Source organism: Frieseomelitta varia, unplaced genomic scaffold, assembly GCF_011392965.1.
Source record: "Frieseomelitta varia isolate USP_RPSP 00005682 unplaced genomic scaffold, Fvar_1.2 scaffold_460, whole genome shotgun sequence".
NCBI lineage: Eukaryota > Metazoa > Arthropoda > Insecta > Hymenoptera > Apidae > Frieseomelitta > Frieseomelitta varia.
In genome coordinates, this window is record NW_025110213.1 from 117,322 (window position 1) to 140,421 (window position 23,100).

The 23,100-nt window shown below is 37.3% G+C and overlaps 6 protein-coding genes and 2 non-coding genes across 13 annotated transcripts; 4 read left to right on the forward strand and 4 right to left on the reverse strand.

Annotated features, from left to right (window-relative positions):
- Nucleotides 1-2,496: 2,496 nt before the first annotated feature.
- Nucleotides 2,497-10,233, forward strand: LOC122532581 (protein slit-like). 3 transcript variants are annotated; one of them, XM_043661456.1, is made up of 6 exons: nucleotides 2,497-3,089; nucleotides 3,407-3,831; nucleotides 4,303-4,630; nucleotides 4,729-5,331; nucleotides 5,708-7,264; nucleotides 9,297-10,233. In XM_043661456.1, exons 2-5 carry the CDS (start codon nucleotides 3,440-3,442, stop codon nucleotides 7,238-7,240), a joined length of 2,856 nt encoding a protein of 951 aa, XP_043517391.1. In that variant the 5' UTR covers nucleotides 2,497-3,089; nucleotides 3,407-3,439; the 3' UTR covers nucleotides 7,241-7,264; nucleotides 9,297-10,233. The 3 variants fall into 3 exon arrangements, with proteins under 3 accessions (XP_043517391.1, XP_043517390.1, XP_043517392.1); XM_043661455.1 differs by having other exon boundaries at nucleotides 2,497-3,831; XM_043661457.1 differs by lacking the exons at nucleotides 2,497-3,089; nucleotides 3,407-3,831 and adding an exon at nucleotides 4,131-4,231.
- Nucleotides 10,234-10,327: 94 nt separating this feature from the next.
- Nucleotides 10,328-10,400, forward strand: Trnak-cuu. The gene has a single exon. It is a non-coding gene; the product is annotated as a tRNA-Lys (tRNA).
- A 430-nt stretch (nucleotides 10,401-10,830) lies between these two features.
- Trnam-cau lies at nucleotides 10,831-10,902 on the reverse strand. Its single transcript has one exon. It is a non-coding gene; the product is annotated as a tRNA-Met (tRNA).
- Nucleotides 10,903-11,781: 879 nt separating this feature from the next.
- LOC122532586 (leucine-rich repeat-containing protein 34-like) lies at nucleotides 11,782-16,151 on the reverse strand. Of its 3 annotated transcripts, XM_043661468.1 has the most exons (11): nucleotides 16,008-16,151; nucleotides 15,524-15,748; nucleotides 15,329-15,461; nucleotides 15,122-15,256; nucleotides 14,815-15,048; nucleotides 14,527-14,756; nucleotides 14,285-14,450; nucleotides 13,974-14,216; nucleotides 13,833-13,914; nucleotides 13,520-13,774; nucleotides 13,100-13,433 (listed from the first exon to the last, which is right to left on the reverse strand). In XM_043661468.1, the coding sequence occupies exons 2-11, from the start codon at nucleotides 15,721-15,723 to the stop codon at nucleotides 13,231-13,233; spliced, it is 1,881 nt and encodes a 626-aa protein (XP_043517403.1). In that variant the 5' UTR covers nucleotides 15,724-15,748; nucleotides 16,008-16,151; the 3' UTR covers nucleotides 13,100-13,230. The 3 variants fall into 3 exon arrangements, with proteins under 3 accessions (XP_043517404.1, XP_043517403.1, XP_043517405.1); XM_043661469.1 differs by lacking the exon at nucleotides 13,100-13,433 and adding an exon at nucleotides 11,782-12,336 and having other exon boundaries at nucleotides 15,524-16,135; XM_043661470.1 differs by lacking the exons at nucleotides 13,100-13,433; nucleotides 13,833-13,914 and having other exon boundaries at nucleotides 13,512-13,774; nucleotides 15,524-16,135.
- On the forward strand, nucleotides 12,699-13,098 carry LOC122532603. Its single transcript, XM_043661509.1, has one exon. It carries the CDS (start codon nucleotides 12,769-12,771, stop codon nucleotides 13,075-13,077), a length of 309 nt encoding a protein of 102 aa, XP_043517444.1. The 5' UTR covers nucleotides 12,699-12,768; the 3' UTR covers nucleotides 13,078-13,098.
- LOC122532577 (tubulin polymerization-promoting protein homolog) lies at nucleotides 15,886-16,336 on the forward strand. Its single transcript, XM_043661438.1, has 2 exons — nucleotides 15,886-15,955; nucleotides 16,062-16,336. The coding sequence occupies exons 1-2, from the start codon at nucleotides 15,886-15,888 to the stop codon at nucleotides 16,334-16,336; spliced, it is 345 nt and encodes a 114-aa protein (XP_043517373.1).
- On the reverse strand, nucleotides 16,337-20,209 carry LOC122532587 (serine/threonine-protein kinase Pink1, mitochondrial). Its single transcript, XM_043661471.1, has 7 exons — nucleotides 19,878-20,209; nucleotides 19,068-19,348; nucleotides 18,398-18,936; nucleotides 18,207-18,329; nucleotides 17,700-18,114; nucleotides 17,359-17,457; nucleotides 16,337-17,299 (listed from the first exon to the last, which is right to left on the reverse strand). Exons 1-7 carry the CDS (start codon nucleotides 20,011-20,013, stop codon nucleotides 17,045-17,047), a joined length of 1,848 nt encoding a protein of 615 aa, XP_043517406.1. The 5' UTR covers nucleotides 20,014-20,209; the 3' UTR covers nucleotides 16,337-17,044.
- A 181-nt stretch (nucleotides 20,210-20,390) lies between these two features.
- LOC122532592 (neurogenic locus notch homolog protein 1) lies at nucleotides 20,391-23,096 on the reverse strand. Of its 2 annotated transcripts, XM_043661484.1 has the most exons (7): nucleotides 22,785-23,096; nucleotides 22,613-22,706; nucleotides 22,426-22,551; nucleotides 22,182-22,355; nucleotides 21,653-21,906; nucleotides 21,224-21,446; nucleotides 20,391-21,115 (listed from the first exon to the last, which is right to left on the reverse strand). In XM_043661484.1, exons 2-7 carry the CDS (start codon nucleotides 22,704-22,706, stop codon nucleotides 20,745-20,747), a joined length of 1,242 nt encoding a protein of 413 aa, XP_043517419.1. In that variant the 5' UTR covers nucleotides 22,785-23,096; the 3' UTR covers nucleotides 20,391-20,744. The 2 variants fall into 2 exon arrangements, with proteins under 2 accessions (XP_043517419.1, XP_043517418.1); XM_043661483.1 differs by having other exon boundaries at nucleotides 22,613-23,096.
- Nucleotides 23,097-23,100: the final 4 nt, after the last annotated feature.

Consider the following 23,100-nt stretch of genomic DNA (forward strand, 5'->3'; position numbering starts at 1 on the left):
TGCCCTTGATTCGAATTTCAGCTCACCTGAAACCAATTCGTCACGTTTCTGTCATCTTTCTGTAGTCTTCAGACGCGTTTTCAGAGTTAGTTATCAACGACAACGAGATGTCGACGTTTAACCACTTGCGTTGGCAACTGATTGCGGACCATAACGAGCGACCAAACCGTACACAATAATTCGTCGCTTTTTTTTTCTTTTGAACTCGTCGGTATGATATCACTGGATAGAAATTATTGAGGAGTAATAAATTTATCATTTGTTTTGCCTGGGTTATACTTAAATATACTTAAAACTGAGAAAATATTGCACTTTTGGGACAAAAAATTCGAAACTGATAATCTCGATAATTAACGATACCAATGTACGATGTGTAAATGCGTTAGTATTAGGCTAATCCCGAATTCCTCTAATTTCAATCATTGCCCATTTCCACGATTTTTCAGCAGGAGAAGCAAAAACAAAATTGAGAAGCAAAGAGCATTATTATATCGCGACAATTCCTATCCCCTCAATTGAGAATTTATACCAAACTGTATATTGTTCTTCCGTTAATTAATGCTGTCAATCCAACAACTTTAAATGATTGCAAAGATTGGTTTCCCAATTCTAAGAACCATAGTTTACCACTGGCAAATGCCAGTCCGGGATCGTGTAACGGGTAAAATTGGCCGGTTAAAATTAACGATACAGGCAACAGGACGGTTAGATGCAACTAGAAGCAATTATGTTAACAGTTAGCATTGACTGGAGGGACCGTGACAATTAGAAAAATTACACGTTACTTACCGGATCCTGTTCTCAACGTTGTTACGTTGTTATTGCTGATCGAACGTCGTAAAATGTCGATCACAATTTCAGCATATTATTTTATTTTTTTTTTTATCTTCTATCCTTGGAGGCGCAGCACGCCGAGAGAAGGCGCGAACCGAATGAGAACGAACGCGGAACTGCATGCGCCGCGAACAACAGTCCGCGAGAGACTGCCGGTTGCAATGACGATGCATCGTCTTCGACTTGGATGGGCAAAATGGATGGATGGATAGACAACGTAGTAGCCCGACGGCTAATCACCATGGAGCACAAATACCAGCGCAACGTTACTGCGCGTGAATGTCAATCGCATAGACCTGGAACTTAGGTAGATGGTTAGAAAAAAAAATTTATAAAACTGTTCATAATTAAGCCTTCTTTTTATCCTACTGTGGTGGCTAACATATTCAACTTACCATAAACAAACTATTTTGAATAAGTAAGTATGATGTTTCAAGATCACTGTTTGAGAAAATTTTTAGATTCATTTTAAACTTTAGCAGTATAATCTCGTGATGATCTCGTTATAGTCCTAATGAAATTCCGTGTGATATACTTGTAAAATAAATATTGCTTCGAGCAGTCAAGACCATCCTAAATAAATTGATTAAAACGACGACATTAGGATTGACCCTCTACAGACAGGGTGGAATATTTCTTACGTAACCACGAGGGTGGGTCAATTTGTCCTTGGAACAATAGGTGGAGCAAACACACGTATATATATATATACTTTTCTGTTCTGAGTCAGTGTGTTTGCTCTACAATTGATATTCCAGGATCAACATCCCATTGAAACTAAAAATGTAAGACACTGTTGATAATGGCGTTAAATCAGAAGCTCCATTGAGGGCCAAACTATCTAAATTATATATTTCGACATATGGCAATCAGTTTGGCTAGATAAGATAGAGATGCGAGCAATAACTCATCGCTTGATCTATTTGACAAAAAATGAATCAAGCCATTTTGTTAATGCCACAAAAATATATATCCTAGCAAGTTAAGGGAAAACTGTTACAAGTGGCCCTATTACCGAGATGAAAATGTTTCGTGTTACGATGCAATAAAATACAATCAGGCTATTATCCGAGTTTGCATTGTGGGTCATCACGGAAGCGTAAAACGCGCTTAGAAAAAGATCTGAAAAACCCAAGGCTCGTGAGAAGAAGAAAACTGACTTTGTAACTTTAACTTTGCTTTAAGTCTTCTAAGTACTCCCAAGATATAATCCATGTGCTCTAAAAAAAAAGAACAAGAAATGTAAAATATTGGATTTTCCTCATAAGCAATGAAAGTTGTTACTATCAGAAAATATAATATAGAGAGAATAAAATATAGAAAAATTCGATCGATGATCAATCGTTGCCAATGGCAATAATTTTTTACCTTTATCTGATGCATGCGAAATCGACGACTGCATTACTCAAAAGGAACAAAGTCTGAATAACAGCGCAAGAAACCAAAGCATAATAGAGTCCATGAAGATGTCCTAATGTCTCTGCCAAGTCCTACAAAGTTAACCTAGACCCTGCTGGTAATTCGACCAGCGGAACCATGCTCGCAGAGATGCGAGCTGCAGCTGCAAGCGTGCACGCGTCACACGTCTGGCAAACGCATCATGGTGAACGCAAATTTTCCTGCCAAACTAGAGCGGCGTGTGCTAAAGATAGGTCGGGAATCGGCGTGTGTACCTACAACCGGTGCGGGAGACAAGGGCAACCTTGGCCTTAGAAGTTTATATAACGAGGAAGCGCGAGGATCGCGAGCTCAGTCGCGTCGTTTCATTTCGATCCATCGATTCGTCACCTGGCCGAGCTTCATCGTGACAGGCAGCCACGCTTCGCCGATCCGTAACAACGTTGACTCTTTCCGTTTCAATTCTCACTTCTAGTTCTAATCACTCGTTCATTAATTCAATTACAATCATGGAACAGTGATCCATTGGTAAAAAACTCGAGCCTCCAATTAGCTTCAATTGAAGTCTTAATCGTAGTCGTTTCACCATCGATATTCATGTACGCTCTGCTACGCTACCTGGAAAATAAGATCAGCGATTGTCAGAAATCGGAATTTATCAATGGCTCCATCAGGTATATCGTGAATTTCCAATGTTGATCGAGCAGGATGAGATCAGCTGACCAGTGAGGTGTGCGTTGGATCAAGGTACAGACAATTGGAAAGATAACACGCGTACAGAGTAGCAGTTAAAAGTGAAATCGTTTAGAAGAGATTGGGACGGTGGAGCGCGATTGAATCGTTTGAACGTGATCATGGTGAGTGGTGGCAAGTGGCGCTTCCGGTGTATGTATGGCGAAATAAAAATGCGCTTCCCTGGAAAATGTGACGCCGCGCTTCCTCCTCTCGAACGTTGTTAACTATCATGCTGAAATAAATTCGACAACGCGAAGCTTCAAAATTCAAACGTTCAATAGTTCCAAACTCACCAAACGTAACGAATGAACCTTCTTTAAGGATCGAACATTGTTGTTCCCCGAGAGAGCTATTTTCTAGTGTCCGAATCTCGCTCGCTGCACTGCTATTTCTGGAGAACGGCATTGAGGAGGCCAGATCGCAGAAAATATATGCTCAGGTGACGCGGCAAGCCTAGAATCGGAAAAAGGCAATGCATCTGCTGATTTTACTCTGGGCGTTGGTCGCCCTAATTGGCCAAGTGAAGTGCAAATGCAGCCTAGCGCCGATTCTGAATGACGAACGGTCGACCGCCTACGTTTGCACTCACGGCGACCTGAATGATCTCGACGAGATATCCAGCGACGCGGATTGGATAGAGTTCACGGTGTCCCGGTTCAACCTTATCCCAGACAACGCGTTCTGGCGTTTCAGAAACCTACGGAGACTCTCCTTTTACAACTGTCACGTCAATTTCATCAGTTCGGACGCTTTCGCGGGCCTGGGTAGCCTGGAGTGGCTCATATTCCATGGTACCAAGATTCACGTAGCAAGGGCCGTCTGGTTTCGTCCTCTGACAAACTTGCGGAGACTCATTTTGGACAGGTAAGATTCATTCCTTCAAAGCAATTAAAATTATTTTTAAAAACTGACAGAAGATATATATATATATATATATATATATATATATATATATACGTATGCTCTTCACATTGAGAGAGATGAAATAAAATTCAAAATAGAACGATCAAAATTACCCACGCTATTCTTGGGATCTATCCTAACTGCTTGACTCAAAACAGTACCGATTACATAAAAACAGCATAATGATCGACGATCCAGTTGTCAACAGGGAGCGCGTTTTGAAAACGCATGATGTCACAGCCTGAAAAGATTCCCAAGAGAGGCACCGTGGGTCGGGGTTATTTGCAAGAAAAAACGCGGAAGCGCGACATTTCCTTCTTTGCGAAACGCCAGCGCCCTCGTTCGCGTCATTGTAAATCGCGCACGTTGTTACGTAAAAATGATAATGGGCCTGGTAATAATCGTTGCGATGCACGTTCCGATTGTTTACAGATGCGGCCTGGTACACGTCGAGCCCGATCTGTTCCGCATGCTGCCCAACCTGCAAGTACTGGGCCTGCGCGACAACGATCTCAATTGCCTGCCGATCGACGAACTGCCCTACTTAAGGGCGCTAAGGACCGTGCGAGTCGACGGGAATCCCTGGCTCTGCGAGTGCCGGCGAAGACTCGATCAATACCTTCGCTCCCGCTCTATCGTCCAGGAAGTCGAATGTCTGCGGCAAATCAGCGTCTGCAAGAAGTATCAATGTATGACTCCCATTGGCTTTCCCGTTCTCCCTTCTGCTCTCACTACTCAACGATTGCACGACTTTGACAGAGTAAGCGTGCAGACGAATAAGCGTCTCACAATGTATATATTATAGAAAATTTTTATGATTTTCAAAAAAAAAGAAAAAAAAAAAAACGTCTGTCGCAGGAACGCACGCTCATTCGCGGAAACGAATTTCAAACGAACGTGTTCAACTCCCTGGACAGACTGCCAGACAAAACATCCTGGATCGAGGTCTCCGGCTTGAGGATAGACACGTTGCCGAGATACGCATTCTTCAGGTTTGGCAACAGTCTAAGGACGCTGGAGCTGATCGACTGTGGAATCACCGTGATCGAGAACGGGGCGTTCGCGGGTTTGCACAAGCTGGAGCGGCTCTCTTTGGTCGGCAATCGGTTGCCAGTCGTCGGTGCCAATTGGTTTCGAGATCTCGTCAGCCTTCAGCAGTTAATCTTGGAGAGAAATGGCATGGAGCAGATCGAGAGAACAGCGTTGTGGCACGTCGGTGACTCCCTGCGACACCTCGACGTCCAGTATAATCTGTTCCGATGCATACCCGTCGAGGAACTGGCCGATCTTAAAAAGTTGGAGAGGTTAGACGCGATGGGCAACCCGTGGTTCTGCACCTGCAGGGCGAATCTTCAAAATTTTCTCACCCAGAGGAACGTTGGATTCGAAATTAATGCGGGCCGGTGTTACGCGAACGAGAACGAGATTTCAAACGGCAGCACCGATTGGCGCCAGCAACAGGTACTACGTTGGTCGCTAGTCTGTCTAATTTGAAATGTTTACCTCGGAGACCAAGCTCTAGAAATATATTTATTAATATATATGTATATAATATAATATAATAATATTAATATATAATATAATATATATTAATATATTTATTAATAATTACTTTTAAACATTTTCACAAAAAGTGAAGAAGTACAAATTTCTCAAATAGAAACATTTTAGTAATGGAGATTTATTTTCTAGAAAACAAAAAATAACCAGAATCACTTAACCCAACTCTTACCAACTCTCGTGCTATAATTCCTTTTTTTTTTTTAAATTTGAATATAGTTGAATATAATATGATCTGTCATTCTTAAAACAACTGTTATTCTTTTTCTGTATGTAGACCATCGTCCAAAATGCTTCGCTCACGACTGGAAGAGTGCATTGGACTTCTTTCGAGGACAGCCTTAAGCAAACGAACGTCTCCACTCTAATCGGACCGCCACCGCCACCACCGCCGCCGGAAATTCATGTTGTCTCGTCGCCACCTCCTGTTTACACGGGTACCTGTTACCACGAGAAACCCGAAAAAGACTCGATCTACGTTTGTCGAGCCATCACGTCGATCGAGGAGTTAGGCTTGGTACCTTCGACGGCGCGCGAGATTCGAATTATCTTGTCGAACATCAAGAAGATCCCAGCGAACACTTTCGCGCGTTTCGACGGTTACTTATCGAGGCTGGAGTTCCGGGACTGTGGCATCGAGAGGATCGAACCGCGCGCTTTCTTAAACCTTCGTAACTTGGAATACTTATCGCTTCGTAGCAATCAACTGGAGTCCATTAGTTCAGAAATGGTCTACGGTCTTCATAACCTACGGCACTTGGATCTGTCTCATAACAACATACACAGAATTACGAACGACGTGTTCGATCATCTACCGTACCTTACCAATTTAGACGTGTCCGACAACGCCATGAACTGCATTGGGATAGAGTACATAGCCCGTCGACTGCATTACCTGTCGTTTCTCGATGTTTCTAACAATCCGTGGAGCTGCCTCTGTGGATCGAAGTTGGCTGAATTTCTGGACTCGCGAAATATGAAATACGACAAAGGTTCACTCCTCCTGAAGGAGGATTGTTACGCCTCCGCGGGAAGCCCAGAGGTCACTACCAGTCCACCAGTTCCGGTGACAACTGGCGCCACGCTGAGGAACGAGACTGTAGAAGGGACCTGCACTATCGACGAAGATACAGCAGAGCGCCGTTATCGATGCACCGATGGTAATCTGTTGTTGTTAGAGTCGATAACGTCGGAAGCAACCGCCATCGAATTCAACGAAGGCCATCTACCGAGGCTATCACCAGGATTTCTGGCGAAATTTGCAAACTTGCGAGAACTCGTAATAAGAAATTCTGGACTAACTACTGTAGAAGACGGTGCGTTTAACAATTTGAAGAAACTGGAGAATCTGACGATACAGGATAATCCTCTGGAAATGATCGGATCCTCCTGGTTCGTTTTGCCCAACTTGGACCGATTAGATCTCCGCGGCAACTCCATCAAGCACATCGAGCCCGGATCGTTCCGATATCTGAATCGACTCACTTATTTGAACCTCGAGGGTAACGATCTGAGGTGCATATTCACGAGCGACCTGAACGAGATGTCCAACGTGTATATCGTCGAATTCTCCGGAAACCCTCTGAAGTGGAGATGTAGAGTCGAGCTGGAGCAATTTCTAGAGGCTCGGAAAATCCGGTTCATAAAAATCGAGAACTCCTGCGAGGGTAAAAAATTGGTGAGGAATCTCCTATTGCAGAATAAAACGGATGGCTCGTTCGATTGCCCATCGGAGTGTTCGGTAGCCTCCACCGGGCAAAATTACTTCGTTTTGTTCATACTGTCATCGCTGATAATATTAGTTCACTAAGTGGTGGTTACATTTGATACTTAAGCATGCACCGTGTAGACCTAAAGGATAGGTGCCGGAAATAATTTATATTGTTGTCCTTAACGTACGCTGTTGCCATCTTTGTCTACCGCACAGATATCTCTGTCCTTTATCCACGCTAACATCCTCCTTGTCTACTACGCAAATATGTCTATCCCTATTGCACGCTGTTGCTTTCCTTGTCTACCGCACAGATAGGTCTATCCTTGTCCTACGCTATCGCCCTCTTTGTCTACCGCGCAAATATGTCTGTCCTTGTCGCACGCTGTTGCTTTCCTTGTCTACCGCACGGATATTTCTGTCCTTGTCCAACGCTATTGTTCTCTTTGTCTACCGAGCGAAAATGTCTGTCCTTGTCGCACGCTATCGCCCTCCTTGTCTATCGCGTATGTATGTCTGTCCTTGTCGCACGCTAGTGCGCTCCTTGTCTAATGACGCTAGACAAGGAAAGCAATAGTGTGCGACAAGGACATCCTTCGATCTATTGAAAAAAAAATTCAACTTTTTACACACACGTTTTTCTAGGACAAAACACACATAGAATGAAAGCGGGGAGCCTAATTTTAAGGAGGCATATAAAAAAGTTCGCAAATTATTCCTCTCAATTAGGTTTTTTTCGTAATTAGTGCGAACTGTCACAAAATCGACATGGTGGCGCCATCTAGCGGTACCTCGGTGGTACTAATTATTTATAAAAATACTTATTTCTGCATTTTACGGGTCAAATGGGGTATGAAAAGAAAGCTAAGAGTCTAATTAGGGTAATACAATCGCCAAAGTTCACAATTCGTTACGCTAAATTAGGTTTTTTCGCAAATGAAAATTTTTCTGTTTTACGGGGTAAGAAACACTAGCGCCGCGTTGTGGCAGACCGGTGGAACTAAACGCTCTATAACCATATAAGAAGAATAATTGATTTTAACTTTTGACGCCACAAATTTGCACTCTACGAGCATGTATTTCAAAGATAATGCTATCAATTACGTTCGCAAATAAATTTGAATCTAATATTCACTATAGTTTGCGAGAAATTACGCATTCACTACTGGCACTGCTCCTAACGTAAACGGAATTGAAACATTCTTTATGTACGTAAACTATACTTAAACAAAACATAAAACGCAAGCTTAGGGTCTCTAAAATCGAAGACGCAACCATAACAGTTCACAAATGATTCCTCTTCATTAATTTCTTCTCGTAATTTGTGGAAAATTTGTCACCTGTCAATGTTTAGAGGTAGTGGTGGCGCCATCTATTGATAACTCGGTGGTACTAAAAACAAAATTTTTCCACTTTTAGTACCACCGAGTTATCAATAGATGGCGCCACCATTACCTCTAAACATTGACAGGTGACANTTTGACCCGTAAAATGCAGAAATAAGTATTTTTATAAATAATTAGTACTACCGAGTTACCGCTAGATGGCGCCACCATGTCGATTTTGTGACAGTTCGCACTAATTACGAAAAAAACCTAATTGAGAGGAATAATTTGCGAACTTTTTTATATGCCTCCTTAAAATTAGGCTCCCCGCTTTCATTCTATGTGTGTTTTGTCCTAGAAAAACGTGTGTGTAAAAAGTTGAATTTTTTTTTCAATAGATCGAAGGATGTCCTTGTCGCACACTATTGCTTTCCTTGTCTAGCGTCATTAGACAAGGAGCGCACTAGCGTGCGACAAGGACAGACATACATGGCGATAGACAAGGAGGGCGATAGTGTGTGACAAGGACAGACGTGTTCGCGCGGTAGACGAAGAGAACAATAGCGTTGGACAAGGACAGAAATATCTGTGCGGTAGACAAGGAGAGCAACAGCGTGCGACAAGGACAGACATATTTGTGCGGTAGACAAAGAGGGCGATAGCATGGGACAAGGATAGACCTATCTGTGCGGTAGACAAGGAGACCAACAGTGTGCAATAGGGACAGACATATTTCCGCGTTAGTCAAAGAGGGTAATAATGTGTGACAAGGACAGAAATATTCGCGCCGTAGACAAGGAGAATTCAAATATGTTTCATTGCGTTTGTAGTATTTAACTATGGTACGACACATGTGTTCATTCGTTGCAAAATGCATTTTGCACACCTGCTCGAGTAATTGATGGAGAATCAAATACACGTTAGAATCACTTTTCCTTAGCTTGAGTTTGCCTTATGGCACATCCATTTCTTTGGTCGTACAATGGTGTTCGAGGAATGGTGTATCAAAATACACTTATGTTAGTTTTAGAATGCGAGGTAACTAATGAGGTAATTAACAGGATTAATTAGCATTGATTCGAGTCGAACTTGCGTCAGATTTAATTAGTATTATTAGAAAACAATTGATGGATAGAAGCAAGTTCGCAAATTCTAGCAAAAGATCAGATGGTGATTTACTTGGTGAAAGTCAAAGTTCAAGCGTGTACATAAGTTTTCAATGACTCTCACGCTTCAAAATTAGCATTTTTGGATCGTACTTGTCAAAAATTGTCACACGTTGTAAAAAAATGTCCCCGAAATATTAATTTTTCTTCGACAAAAGGAATACTTATGTTGAAAGAGCGTGACGAAATTCTGTAACCCAGTGCTTAATATAATGCACAAGGAGACTAACATATTTTTTGGAGGGGAAAGGGATGATAGCTGCCAAGATGGACCATCAAACATCGAGGATATATTCCATAATACAAATGTGTATATTTTTTAAACATATGATCTAAGTATCTATTTATTAGCCTTGCGTGCCATATTGTAATTTACGAATGAATATATTCTTGTAAACAGTTAGGTTTAATAGAGTAGAGTGATAAATATTTAGGTTTAATTGAATTAAAGCTAAATATCTATTGCGTTAAGTAACTTGAGAAGGAAAAATGAATGAAAGCAGCTATACAAGAAAGGTTTCGATCGGTGGAGAATTAATAGATGTATGCTTGAATAGTTGCAACCAGCGACTGCACAAATAAATAATTTATTGTAAGCAAACATGATTTTTTAATTTTTGATCGAAAATAGTTGACGTTTCATAGTAAAAAAACTTATCACCATTTTTTGTATAAGATCAAAGTACATTCCATCAGCCCGGCTAGCTCAGTCGGTAGAGCATGAGACTCTTAATCTCAGGGTCGTGGGTTCGAGCCCCACGTTGGGCGAATATATTTTTTTAATTTTTTTTACCATAAATAGCAATATTTTTTATAGAATAAAAAAAAAAATTTTAAATATATCATTAATAACTTCTAACATATTTATTTTATTTTGTGTTATATATTTACGTGTGGTAATCTACTTCAATAGATTATATACATACAATAACTCATAGTATTCGAACAAATATCATTACACTTGTTTAAAACTCTAATAATTAAAAATATAATTATCAAGTTTCATTACAATGTTAATGAAATTTTGTAAAACACATAACACATTTAGTCTTCATAAATGTTCGAACACTTATGAATTATTTAAATAAAATATATATGTTCAATTAGTTTAAAATTCAAAAATATTTCAATTTTTCTATTCAAATATATTTCCAGTTTAAAACAAAAAATGAAAGGAACTTGCCCCTTCCTTTCCTTATAGCAGAGCGTGGTTTCGATCCACGGACCTCTGGGTTATGGGCCCAGCACGCTTCCACTGCGCCACTCTGCTGTTGTACTTGATATTGTTAATTTGATAACCTATTTCTACATTAGTTTTATTCTAAAAAAATATTTTTTATTAATAATTATTTCTTAATAATAATATGAATAACTTTATCAAAACTTTTATTTTATCATATACTTAATAAAAGAGTAATAAAAGACGATTACTTCCATTAATTGAAACAATTTTGGAGCAAAAATGTGTAGATTCAGCAAAATAAAGGATTGCGTTTATGATTGATTCATATTTTGTAATTTGCAATTTTGCAAATATTTTGGGGAAATGAATACCTTAAAAAAAAGAAAGATTTATTATTACAAAAGACATATGATATATAGAATTATTCACAGTTAATTATATTTAAACAATTTATTGATATCTTTTGAGTAATACAATGATGATTTCTCCAAAATACATTCATACAAAGTACATATAAATATAACATAATTCCTCCACAGTACATTCATACAAAGTGCATATAAAGAAAAAGTATATTAAAATGTATTTCTATGTAAAGTACTGAACTGAATTATTTAATCATAAATTTAGTATATACTTATTTAATATATTTGCATCAATATAAATTTTAATTTTTAATTTAAGAAAGTTTAATAAATGAGAGAATATATAGACTTTAAATATTTTAAAAAAATAAATAAATAAATATTCAATTTAGATTTTTACTTTAACAAGAAAAATTATGTTCAAATTTTTATGACATACATTGTGATGAAAATATTCACAGTCAGCATTCTCAATAATATTGCATATCTGAAAGTTGCGTAGAACTCACTATTACAAAATCACGAGCTCAAGCAGAAATCATGCGTCATGGAAACCCTATAAAAATGAAATTCGATCAATTGATCGTTAATTAAAGCTTCAAAGTCACGAAGAAGGGAACAATGAATTTCAACGCGTGTTTCTTGCTTCTGTTAGCGAGTATCACTTTGATGCACGCTGGGCCAACGCACAAGACCATTGAGAAGAAATCGCTAGCAGAGGATACCAAGGAAGAGACCATTAAGCAAGATCTGAAAATTGAAGGAACTGGTAAACAGAAGGACAGAGCAAAGAAAGCTGCAGTCTGTCTTCAAATAGACCCTGCATCTCCACAAGTTGCTTTAAATGAGAACTTCGTTCAGAATGTTCCACTGATGGTGCAGGCTCAATTAGTTCCTCAACAAGTCCAAACCTTAAACTTTGTTCAACCTGTCCCACAAAGTTTATCTCAGGCGAGTATAGTGATTCCTCAACAAATGCTTCAACCAGCTTCTCAACCTTTATCTCAAGCCAATATAGTCCTTCCTCAGCAAATGCTCCAACCAATTCAAAACGTACAAATTGTCCAGCCTTCTTCCGAACCGCATTCCGCAAACCAGATTGTCCAACTGCCTGAAGAACTCGAGACAGATCCAGAACCAGAACCAACTCCATCGCCTGAAACAGAAATTGAAAGTGTTACAAATCATATGAACATTAAACAACCTTCACAACCTTTGCCAGCACGTCAAGAAGCCTTAACTATGGTGCCAGTTATCCCTAGATATCAAGAACTGATGTTCATATCCGAACCTGAACATGCTACTTTCGTTCAAGTTCCTTCAATCTCAGGTTGCAATCATTTTCATAATCCACTAACCAAGTGTACTTGTCAAAACATTGAACCAGTGGCTATGAATATGATGCCTTTTATGTCCTATCCATCGCCATATGAGGCTAGATCATCTTTAATAATGCCTCACGTTCATACAAGTGTAAGTAACAAACAGAAAAACAGGAAATGATTGTTTAATGTGATAATTAATGCTCGTTAATTATTTATAGGATGTAAAATCAGGACTACAAGAGAAACCAAGATCTCTTATCAATATGAATATTCCACATTATGGTCACAGACCTCATTATCATCCAACCGTAAGAGGAATGCACTATTTACATCCAGAAACTTCTCTGAAGAACAAATACAATCTTTTTAGCAGTCCGCTTATTCCTGAAGCGCATGATTTGACACAAACTAATAAGTCACCTCGTGAAACCGATTCCAGTCAATTGTCACTAGAGAAAGAAGCAGAGACCAAGCAGGTAGAAGGTAAGGCAACGTTGATCGATGGTCGACGCAATGCGAGAAGCAATAAAGAAAAAATAAAGGAAGAGGAGAAGCAAATAATTAAAGCCTAAAACATTCAAACAAGATATAATGAATACATTGTATTTTTTATTTTTGTATCTTTTAAGTTAGTCTACATGTGCAAAGAAACAATTAATAAAATGATGCTTTGAAATAGGGAGTTCTTGTTATTACGCTTTTATATTAAAATTATCTATTTTTATTTAGATGTTTGTATTTGATAAAGAAGTGTCAGTGCCAACACTTTTGCATACACTATTTAAGTAAATAGAGTTGTTTCTGGGTAAAATAATTACATCCTTTGAAGAAGATTCTTGCAAATATTTCTGCAATACAGACATGTTTAGCTCTACCCATGAACATTTGCATGAAACAGTTTCTTCCGTGTTTTCTTTTGCACTTGGATCTTAATATCAAATAAGAAATCATTATCAATTGTACGTAACTTGCCACTTACCAATCAGTTAATAGTGTAAATTTGTAATTTCATACCACCGATAAGTTTTAAATCCTCTTCTAAGATATCTTCATTGATATTAATCCATTTTAGAATATTTTGTTTGGTCATGGAATTTACTCGTTTCAAGATATATTCAATATTTTTTATAGAATCAGGGGGATGTGCAATTCTCCTCAAAACTGATTTATCGATAGACCAGTCACTGCTTTCATCTTCCTTCTTACATTTACAACAAGTGCAAGTACTTGGATGATCAACTTCTCTGCATTGTTCATCGAAATGGGGAGCTAAAAAAAATTCTTAATAAAAATTGTTTCTTATAGAAGAAAAAAAAACAACATTTACCATCGCATTTCATGCAATAACAACATCTACAATCTTTTATATGATCCGGGCCCATTATCGTAGAAATGAAAGTTACGGTCGACTAAAAAAGAATAATTTTTTACGAATCTATCACAAAAAATAATTACAAAGAAATCATACGTGTTGCAATTTCAACTCGGTTTCAGTCGAATATGTATATTTATAATATTTTCGAATAGAACGAGTTGTTGGAGGAGGAGTCCTTGGTGGCTGCGAGAAAAGATGATAGGGAACATCATGATATTCTTTCTTACAACGATCTCCCTCGTATTTTGCAAAGTACCATAAGTGATCCACTTTATATGGTCTGACATCTATATTTTCTTGATTTAACACTTCAGATATCAACATTCTTTTAATTATCTGTAAATGATTATGAGGAAATGATTGTGATTATAATTGTCCTAATTTTTATGTACTTTTACAAATACCTTCGCAGCTTGATTACCAATGCAATTGCCAAATATTCTTAGCTGTCTCAACAAAGGACTTTTCTTCAATGTATACAAAATATTCATCATTCCATCATCAGTGATTTTATTATGTGAAATATCAAGAGATAAAAGTTTTGAAAAAGGAATAACATTGCTCAAACTCCTAAAGATTGCTAATTAGCAGAAATACTTATTTTTAAAACAAAAAGCAGTTCTTTTATGGGATTTTCATTAGATACCTTGCACCATGATCAGTAATGATATTCTTATATAAAATTAGAATCTTTAAAGCTGGTCTTTTCGCTAACCATGCAGATATATGACTAATTCCATGATCACCAATATTATTACAACCTAAATCCAATAAATGCAATGTGTCATTGTATTTTGCATTAGACACCATGTTTTCAATATCATGGCAATTAAAATTGTATTTTTGCAAATGTAATGCTCTTAGGGTAGTATTATACTGCAAAAAATCATTGTTGAAACAAGGAAATTTAAAAAGTGTAAAAACATCAAATTACTCTAAGCATATGACCAATGATATCTGCAAAATGAGCAGAATCAAAATAATACATGCATCCTGGGTTTGGCCGGCTGATATCTAGGCTTTCTAAAGTTCTATTAGAAACTTCTTGATCCGAGCTTAAAACCATTATGAAATATATTAAACTGGAAGCTGTCTGATTTATGTCCGCAATATTTAAACTGCGTATACATTTATTCTCCAATAAGAAATATGCTACATTTTTTGAAGCCTGCAAGAATTGTTTAATTGAACTTTAATAAATAAGTTGGATTAATAAAATATTTAAAAAAGATACTCTTTACCTGATCACCAAATTTATTTGCTCTCAAATTTAGACTTCTTAGCTCTAAATTTTTTGCAAATTTAAGCAAGTAATCAACTCCATTGCTGGCAATATTATTATTCTGAATATCCAGTTCTTGAATATTTTTGTATAACTGATATTAAAAATTTCATATAACATGTTTGTTGCTAATAATTTTTTTTTTTTTAAGAATAATCAATCTTACAAGAAAATGATCAAGTACATTTATAAATCCAAAATCTGTGATATTATTGTTAGCCAAATTAAGATGAGTGATATCTTGGTTTTTCCTCAAGAAAACTAATAAAGCTGGGATGTCTATATCTTGAAGATTTCTCCTATAAATATTCATAAAAAATATGAAATTTAAATCTTGATAACAATCTGTATTTTTACTAACCCAATTTTTTTATATATAACAGGTCCACACATATCTAGTCTCTTTTCTGTACTGCAAATTGTTTTGCAAAAGCACTTGAAAAAACATTGGTTCAACCTTTGATGAGCATAAGGGGGTTTCACATTCTCCAATACATTAAATACATTGACTTTTTCGCAACTTGTACACGAGGATGGACATTGATAGTTACTAAATTTCATGATGAATCTAATTCCTTCTAATTGTCTGAAAAAATTTTTTTAAAATTATATCGAAATAAAAAATGATAGTTACACTGTTCATACTTCAAATGAAATCATTCAAATTCTTATTTAAAAAAAATTTTTTCACGCAAGTCATCAATACATTGTAATTTATAAAAAATGACGGACGATTTTTTCCTCAAGAAAAAAGATGAACCTGAAATTATTCCATTAAATGAAATGTTTAAGGGTAAATATAAGGAATTATATGATAATATGTAGCATTTGTAATCAGTACTCACATCAAATATAATGAAAAATTGTAATTGAAGCATGGATATTTGTTTTTTGATCAGCATATTGTGAAATGGACATAATTTCTTTTGAGCAAAATGTTGACCTATTACCATTATCGCAAAGTGATAAGTGGTTAATTTCTGCTCGTATACTCGACATGGTTACATTGACGACTACAGACACTGGTCTAGCATTTTTTAAATTTCGAAGGAGAGCCTTGTCCTTCGAAGAGTATTTGCAGTACTTAAAAGATCTGGCAGAATCTAGAAATATAGACTTTGAAGAAATGAAATACAAGATGCAAACATGCGGGAAGCCCAAGAAAGCTGCTTAATTATATGTCTAGAAATACTAAATACTTTATTCTTCAACAATAATTTACAATATTGAATCTTGCACCCATTATCTGTAAAATTAAGTTTATCTGGACTATTATTTTGTGATGAAAATTGATTTATTGAAAATCGTTTATAAAAAAAAATATTTCTGTCTTGATATTTGATTTCTTTTCGCGTGAAACTTTCAAACTTGGAAAGCAACGTGATTTATGAAACCTGAATATAATTGTAATATCACGCAATTAGCTTTTAGAGTAAGCCATCTTTGACACAAAGATTGCCTTCTATGCACGTAAAGTTATTTCATAGAGTTTTGATAAATAAGATGAATAAAAGTGCCGAAAATAAATATGTTTTACAATACTTTCTTGTATCGATTAATTACAAGGCACATGAATCACAAAAGAATCACTGTCTTCTCGATCAATGACATGCCATAGTCATTTACACGGCGAAAAAAAAATCTGTACAATCACAAGGATGACTCTTTTGTGCTTCTCAGAGTATCAAAAATAAATTAATATAAAGGAAAATAATTGAGAAACGCGTTAACGACAGTTGCGATAAAGTCGGATATACAAAAATATTCCAATAATCTTCACTTCATGTGGATAAATAACACAGAACGGTTGTATTCCTCAATATGCAAGAGATAAAATACTTTCTTCTTATTATTCTTCTTCTTTTTTTCGCGAAAAAATACGTTATACGTTCTGCTGCATCCACTTTAAAGCAGCTCTAATGTTACCAAGCGTTACTCTACCAAGGAAACTGGCGATTAATTGATATTCTGGCATAGTACGTCTTCCGCAGGATCTTGTAGAAAGTGACCTATTATAAGAATTTCGTTGCCCATCTTCTTGAATGTTCTCATCTTCCAATACTTCTGCTGGTTCCAACATGGAATTTCGTCCTTCACAAAGTACTTTTGTAGTTAAGCACAGAAGCCATTGCATAACCTATGAAAAATATAAAAACGTAAGAGTTTATATAAATTTAGAAATTAAAAAAGCGGTACCTCATTGGTTGAAGGTAATTTCCACTCGCTCCTGAACCAATTGCTTGGTGCCCACAAGTGCAATTGTATTACAGTTGCTGCAGTTTCCACGTCGAGTCTCTGAAATTCAAATTTTACATTGAAAATTCAATAATCCTTACATTAAAAGATATCGGATATCTATTTCAGAAGTAACAACTTAAATAAATTTTTCAGGAAAGCTATTTAATTGCTTGTAAAAATATTTTTTGTTAGCTTTTATAATTTTCCTTTCCTATATCTTGGGACTGAAGTTAGCCCACAATACTAAATTATTTCAAGTTATTTTAAAATACATACATGCGTAATCTGTCACAAAATACCTTGTACAAGTTTCTTGACAAGAGGTTCTTAATCAATGCAGAAATGACGGTTGGTACGTGATTAGGTAGAGGTTGAATATCTGTTTCTTTATAATTATGATTTTTAAGAGAAATTCCTTCCTTGTCGTTGTGAAACGGATTCTTCATGCCAAATATTTCGTACGCTATGGTTCCAACTGTCCAAAGATCAGCCTTCGTGTAATTGATACTGGTAAACGGACCAGGCTCTGCTGTAATTATTTCTGGTGCCATTAGTGCTACATTGCCGCCTTTGTCAATATCGTGAGTGTTGTAAGGCAGGTACAATCCATGACGTTTGTCCGCCAAACAACATCCAAAATCCGTGATTACCAAAGATGGACAATTGTCTGTTTCTTCTGACAAATCCAGCAGAATATTATCACTCTTCAGATCCCTAAATTTTTAAAAACAACAGTATATTTGAAATATAATCTAACTGACACATGATACAATGATATTTCAATCAAACAAATAATATTGGTTTACCGGTGTGCAATGCCATGTGCATTCAAGTGAGTTACACCTTCTAGTAATTGAGCCAATAGTAGTATCGATTCCCTCGTGCTCAAATTGCGATTGCTCAAGTATTGTTTCAAAGTAGTGTCATATCTGCGATTAGAAATTTTATTTATAGGATACTATAAAACTGAATGATCACTTCTTAGAACATCAGGTACCGTTTCATCACTAAAAACAGACTCATGTTTCTTCCAGAGCCATGAGGGTTGATACGTGCGGGTAATGCATCTGGATACATTCCCCATGAACCAGGTAACGCAGGCACTCTGTCAGCAAAAACGTAGTACATCGCTACAATATTTGGATGTGGCGGTAGCTTGGTTTTTCTCTCAGCCATTCTTATTTCCCAGTCGGCCAATTCTTCGTTTTGCAAGTGTTTTCTAGCTGGTACGGTTTCCCGGTACATGGACCTTAGAATGGATAACGCGTTCGATTCGGTGTCGTAATTGAACATCATCTTCAACGCTAACGGAAATGCGCTTATATCTTTCGTTTTATCGTCGACGTTTATTTGATTCTGGCCTTCAGTGCTTGGAGAATCGTTGAATTTTGCTGAGTAAACCACCGCAGAGCATCCTTTTGCGATTGCAGGGCCAATTACGAAATTCTTCAAAGTAACGATTCCCTCCTCCTCTTTGACTACTTCATAATTTCTGTCATTTTGCGGAGTGTTCCACTGTAATTTTGATACAGCCTCCTGTAAATCATTTTGTCATTAATGTTCAAAGTTCTTATTTTTGTCATCAATGTTCTAAATGTAGTAAAAAATAAAAATAATATACTATAAATAATGTAGTAGTCTACATATTAAAACAGACTACTACTTACCCGAATTTCCCAGCAAACACCTTCCAATTCATCCTCTTTCGTTAATATTCCAGTGCCAGATGCCAATGACACACCAACCAAAGCAAAGAAGGGAGCAGAATCTCCGCCAAAAACCAGTCGACTAGCAGCTTTCCTACGCAGATCAGCAGCTAAACTATTGGTAACTCGTTTCAAGATGTTGTCAACAAAGATTCGTCGAGCATGGGCTCCCAAATAGCCAAGGTGCTTTCCCGCATTGGATACATTGCTGTTACCCGGGGGCGCATAGCCCTGGGACTTGCCTATTTTAAAATTGAAAAATATTAATTTTTCGTTTCTTTAATTCAAGCATATTCAAACGTTTTGACACTTCATCCGATATTTTACCTGAGCATGTAACTCAGGTATATCATTCAACTCTCCAATGACAAATTGTTTTTCTGGACTACAGAACACTTCACCGAACTTTTCAATTCATGATGATTTTCAAATTATTGTACATATCAACAGAGAAATTTCATACAAAGCAGAGGCAACATAAATCTCTATTTATTTGTTCGCACAAAATATTTTCTAAAGTCACAAAAAAGATCATTCCAAGGATAAATACATTTACAACAACCTTAAAGCAACCTTAAAATTGGAAAAAGTACTGAAACGTAATTGACGTAATTAGAAATTCGAAGTACGATGATACATAAGATTCGTGAAGTTTCAAAAAGACAAAAAAAAAAAAAAACAGAGTAGAATCTGTTTTGGTGGTTAACTGTACCAAGGTCCCTTTGACAACGGAGATCCTAGGAGGAGAAACAGATCTTTCGAGGGACTTACCTACTTGCACAACGTGTATCTTGTCGTGGTAGCTCCTTTGATGGAAATTAGAGTAGAAACACTCAGTATTTCTGAAGGAATGTAGCCAAGCCCGACCATTTTGTACGAGACGATGGACTGCTGTCCGAATCGACATCTCTCCGCACTTTTGGGCTGAGAGAGCCCAGTGGGCTAGCCCTCCAAAAAAGTGAACCTTCACCGCCGAAGATAGATTCGTTGCTATCAATCCGATCGTTTTCTTCGAAGATTTTCGACTAACTGCGTAAATTAAAAGTGGAAAAACTGAAGCGAAACTACTACCCCCTCCGTGGTCGTTTTCATACTGCGCTGTCGGACTCTGTCGGACTGTCACGAAATCATATATTCGTATAGCACACTATATATGTATTCTTCGTATGTGTGCATACTTCGTTCAATTAAATTTAAGTAAAAATAATTGGAAGCAAAAGAGTCAGGATTTAACAAATTTAACATTTTCATGCGCAAATACGTTTATTTTTACGAAGACTGAATGTTATATGACATGTAAAATTACTCTCAGCTCTAATATATAATATACGGAAAGATAATGCTCGTTCATTATTGTATGCATGTGTGTATATATATATAATGATATAGAATTCAGTTTAAAATTACTTACATTTGAATTTGCGGTATTTTGTGTCGCGAAAGCAAACTGTGATAAGAATAATAAGCTTGATAATGTGTCACAGAGTCACATTTATTTTGCATAGTCAATTATATATATATATTTAGCTAAAGTAATTAATCATGTTAATAAATATATATTCTTTTGGAAGATAATCTTATACAGAAACACTACTCGTTACGTCGATCACGATTGAAGGATCACGATGATCGTGATCCTCAATAATAACGATATCGATAAGCTCGACTACGGTTGGACGCAATTCTACTCTCAATTGGGTCGCAATTATAAAGAGCGTCCCCGCGAGTTCCATCCGGACAGGTACACACTGCAATGTGACGTCTGGCTGCGCAAATAGCGGATGGCCCACATTCTTTCCCAGTACAAGGATTTTGACAAGAATAACCAATACACGCCTTGTTATCTGGACATTCGCTGTCGCTGAGGCATTCTCCACGTTGACAGCTAACCAGAGCGTTCCCTATGTATCCTGTAGGGCACGTGCACACTGGCCTTTCCCTTCCGGTGTTGTCGTGGCCAGGAGTGCAAATTGCATTGCTTCCGCAAGGATTAGGCTCGCACAAATCTCCTACGAATAAGTCCGAATGATCTTTGAATTCGTAATTAGATATAATTGGTGAAATTATAAGATATCAATCTCGACTTTTCAGAAAACACTTTGCATGCGGTCGCTTACGTGCTTCGAACAATCTGCAGCTGACAAATGGATTGCCAGTCATATGCTTCGGACAACTGCAAACTGGAGTTATGTCTCTGAGATTACAGTCTGCGTTCACACCACAAACTCCGTCGCAAGGATTTACGCATTTTTGATTCAAACAAGCTGGCTTGTTTCCTGGACACTCTGAGTGCGTGGTACATTCCGGACGACAGGCTACGAACGGATTTCCCAACCAGTTCTATAATAAATTATTGTTCTGATTAGGTAAGCGCGTTTTCAAATCAATTTTATATTAACTGTTCAGAAAAAAAAATCGTAGTACTTTTATTACGAAATGTTTGAATAAATTTTTTTCTTAGTTGAATATCAAAAGGAAATAGTATCCTCATTATTGTTCATCGCAGTCTTTACAAAATTTATTTGAAAGGCAAGAATAATACTCACGTTTGGACAACTACATTTCGCCTGATGATTGATAACGTGACATTCCGCATTTTCGCCGCATTTACACGGATTTTCACACCTGAAATTAGACGAGCAGGCAAGATGATTCGGGCATTCACTGTCGCTTTCGCACTCGTGACGACAACCAGTCAAAGGAGATCCTCTGTAACCCGGAAGGCAACTGCAAACGGGAACCTCATTCACTACTTCGCATTTGGTATTATCGCCACACGGACTCGGTTTACACGCAGCCTCTAAAAATGTTTCATTAATATTTCAGTCACTCTTATCTCGAAGGATATTTCGTTTTACGTATGCAAGGTACATAAAAAGTAGGATGAAAGATACATAAAAACTGAAACTAAACTCATACAAAACAATCTTTGAAACAGATATCGTCGAGAAACTATTTTTGCATTCCCATGTTTCGTTTTGTACATTACACAATGTTTCTATTTCTTTCCAAGAATTAACATAGGACAGTTTTATATGCAAAGAAGTATGTATACGAAAAATATGTATTACTTACGAGGGTCAGCTATACGGCAAGAAGTGAAAGGATCTCCCTTATACCCAGTAGGACAATAACATACCGGAACGTGATTTCTGACCTCACATAACGCGTTCACACCGCACAAACCATCGCAAGGATTTACACATCTGTTATTGGTGCATACTCTGCTTCCAATACAATCTCCATTGACTACGAATTAAACATACAATTAAAAAACCTTATCTAATATACTCAGAGCATACAAATCTTTTACACTGACTTAAACATTCCACTCTGGCGCAACGAGAAAGAGGATCTCCCATGTGCAAATTCATACAAGAACAGACCGGTCTGCCTTCGCTGAGTGTACATCTTGCATTGACTCCACAAGTATGAGTCTCGCAACCTAAAAATGATTATTACAATACTTCAATGAAGCGATTTTTGCATTATCTAAATTAACTTACCTATGTTGCTTAATGACAGAATTCTTGAATAATATCCAGCGTTGACAATTGCCAACAATGAGAGAAGTAGAATTGTAATTTGCGAGTATTCCATCTTTTCAATAAAAAAAAACGAAAGAACGTTCTCATTAACTTTTCAAAGCTACGATTAATTGTTGAAATCCATATATACCGTTTAAAAAGCCTTAACAAAGAATGGTCGTGTTCAAAGGCAGAACTAGATGGATCGAGAGATCTTCGCCGAATGCGGAGACGACTGTACAAGAAAATCTCCGCCTCTTGCAACCTTCACAGTTCCACTTTAAATTTTGCCTACACGTGTCCCTGACGATCCTTCCATGGGCCTCGCCTACGCTGTTCACTACACTGGACTCCCAATGTCAACTGTCCGAGAAAATCATTTATCCTCGAGCAAGTACAAAAAATATTCCAAGTACGAATATTTCAAGTTCATGCAACATAATCGAGCTAGCTATTTGCCTTGCTAA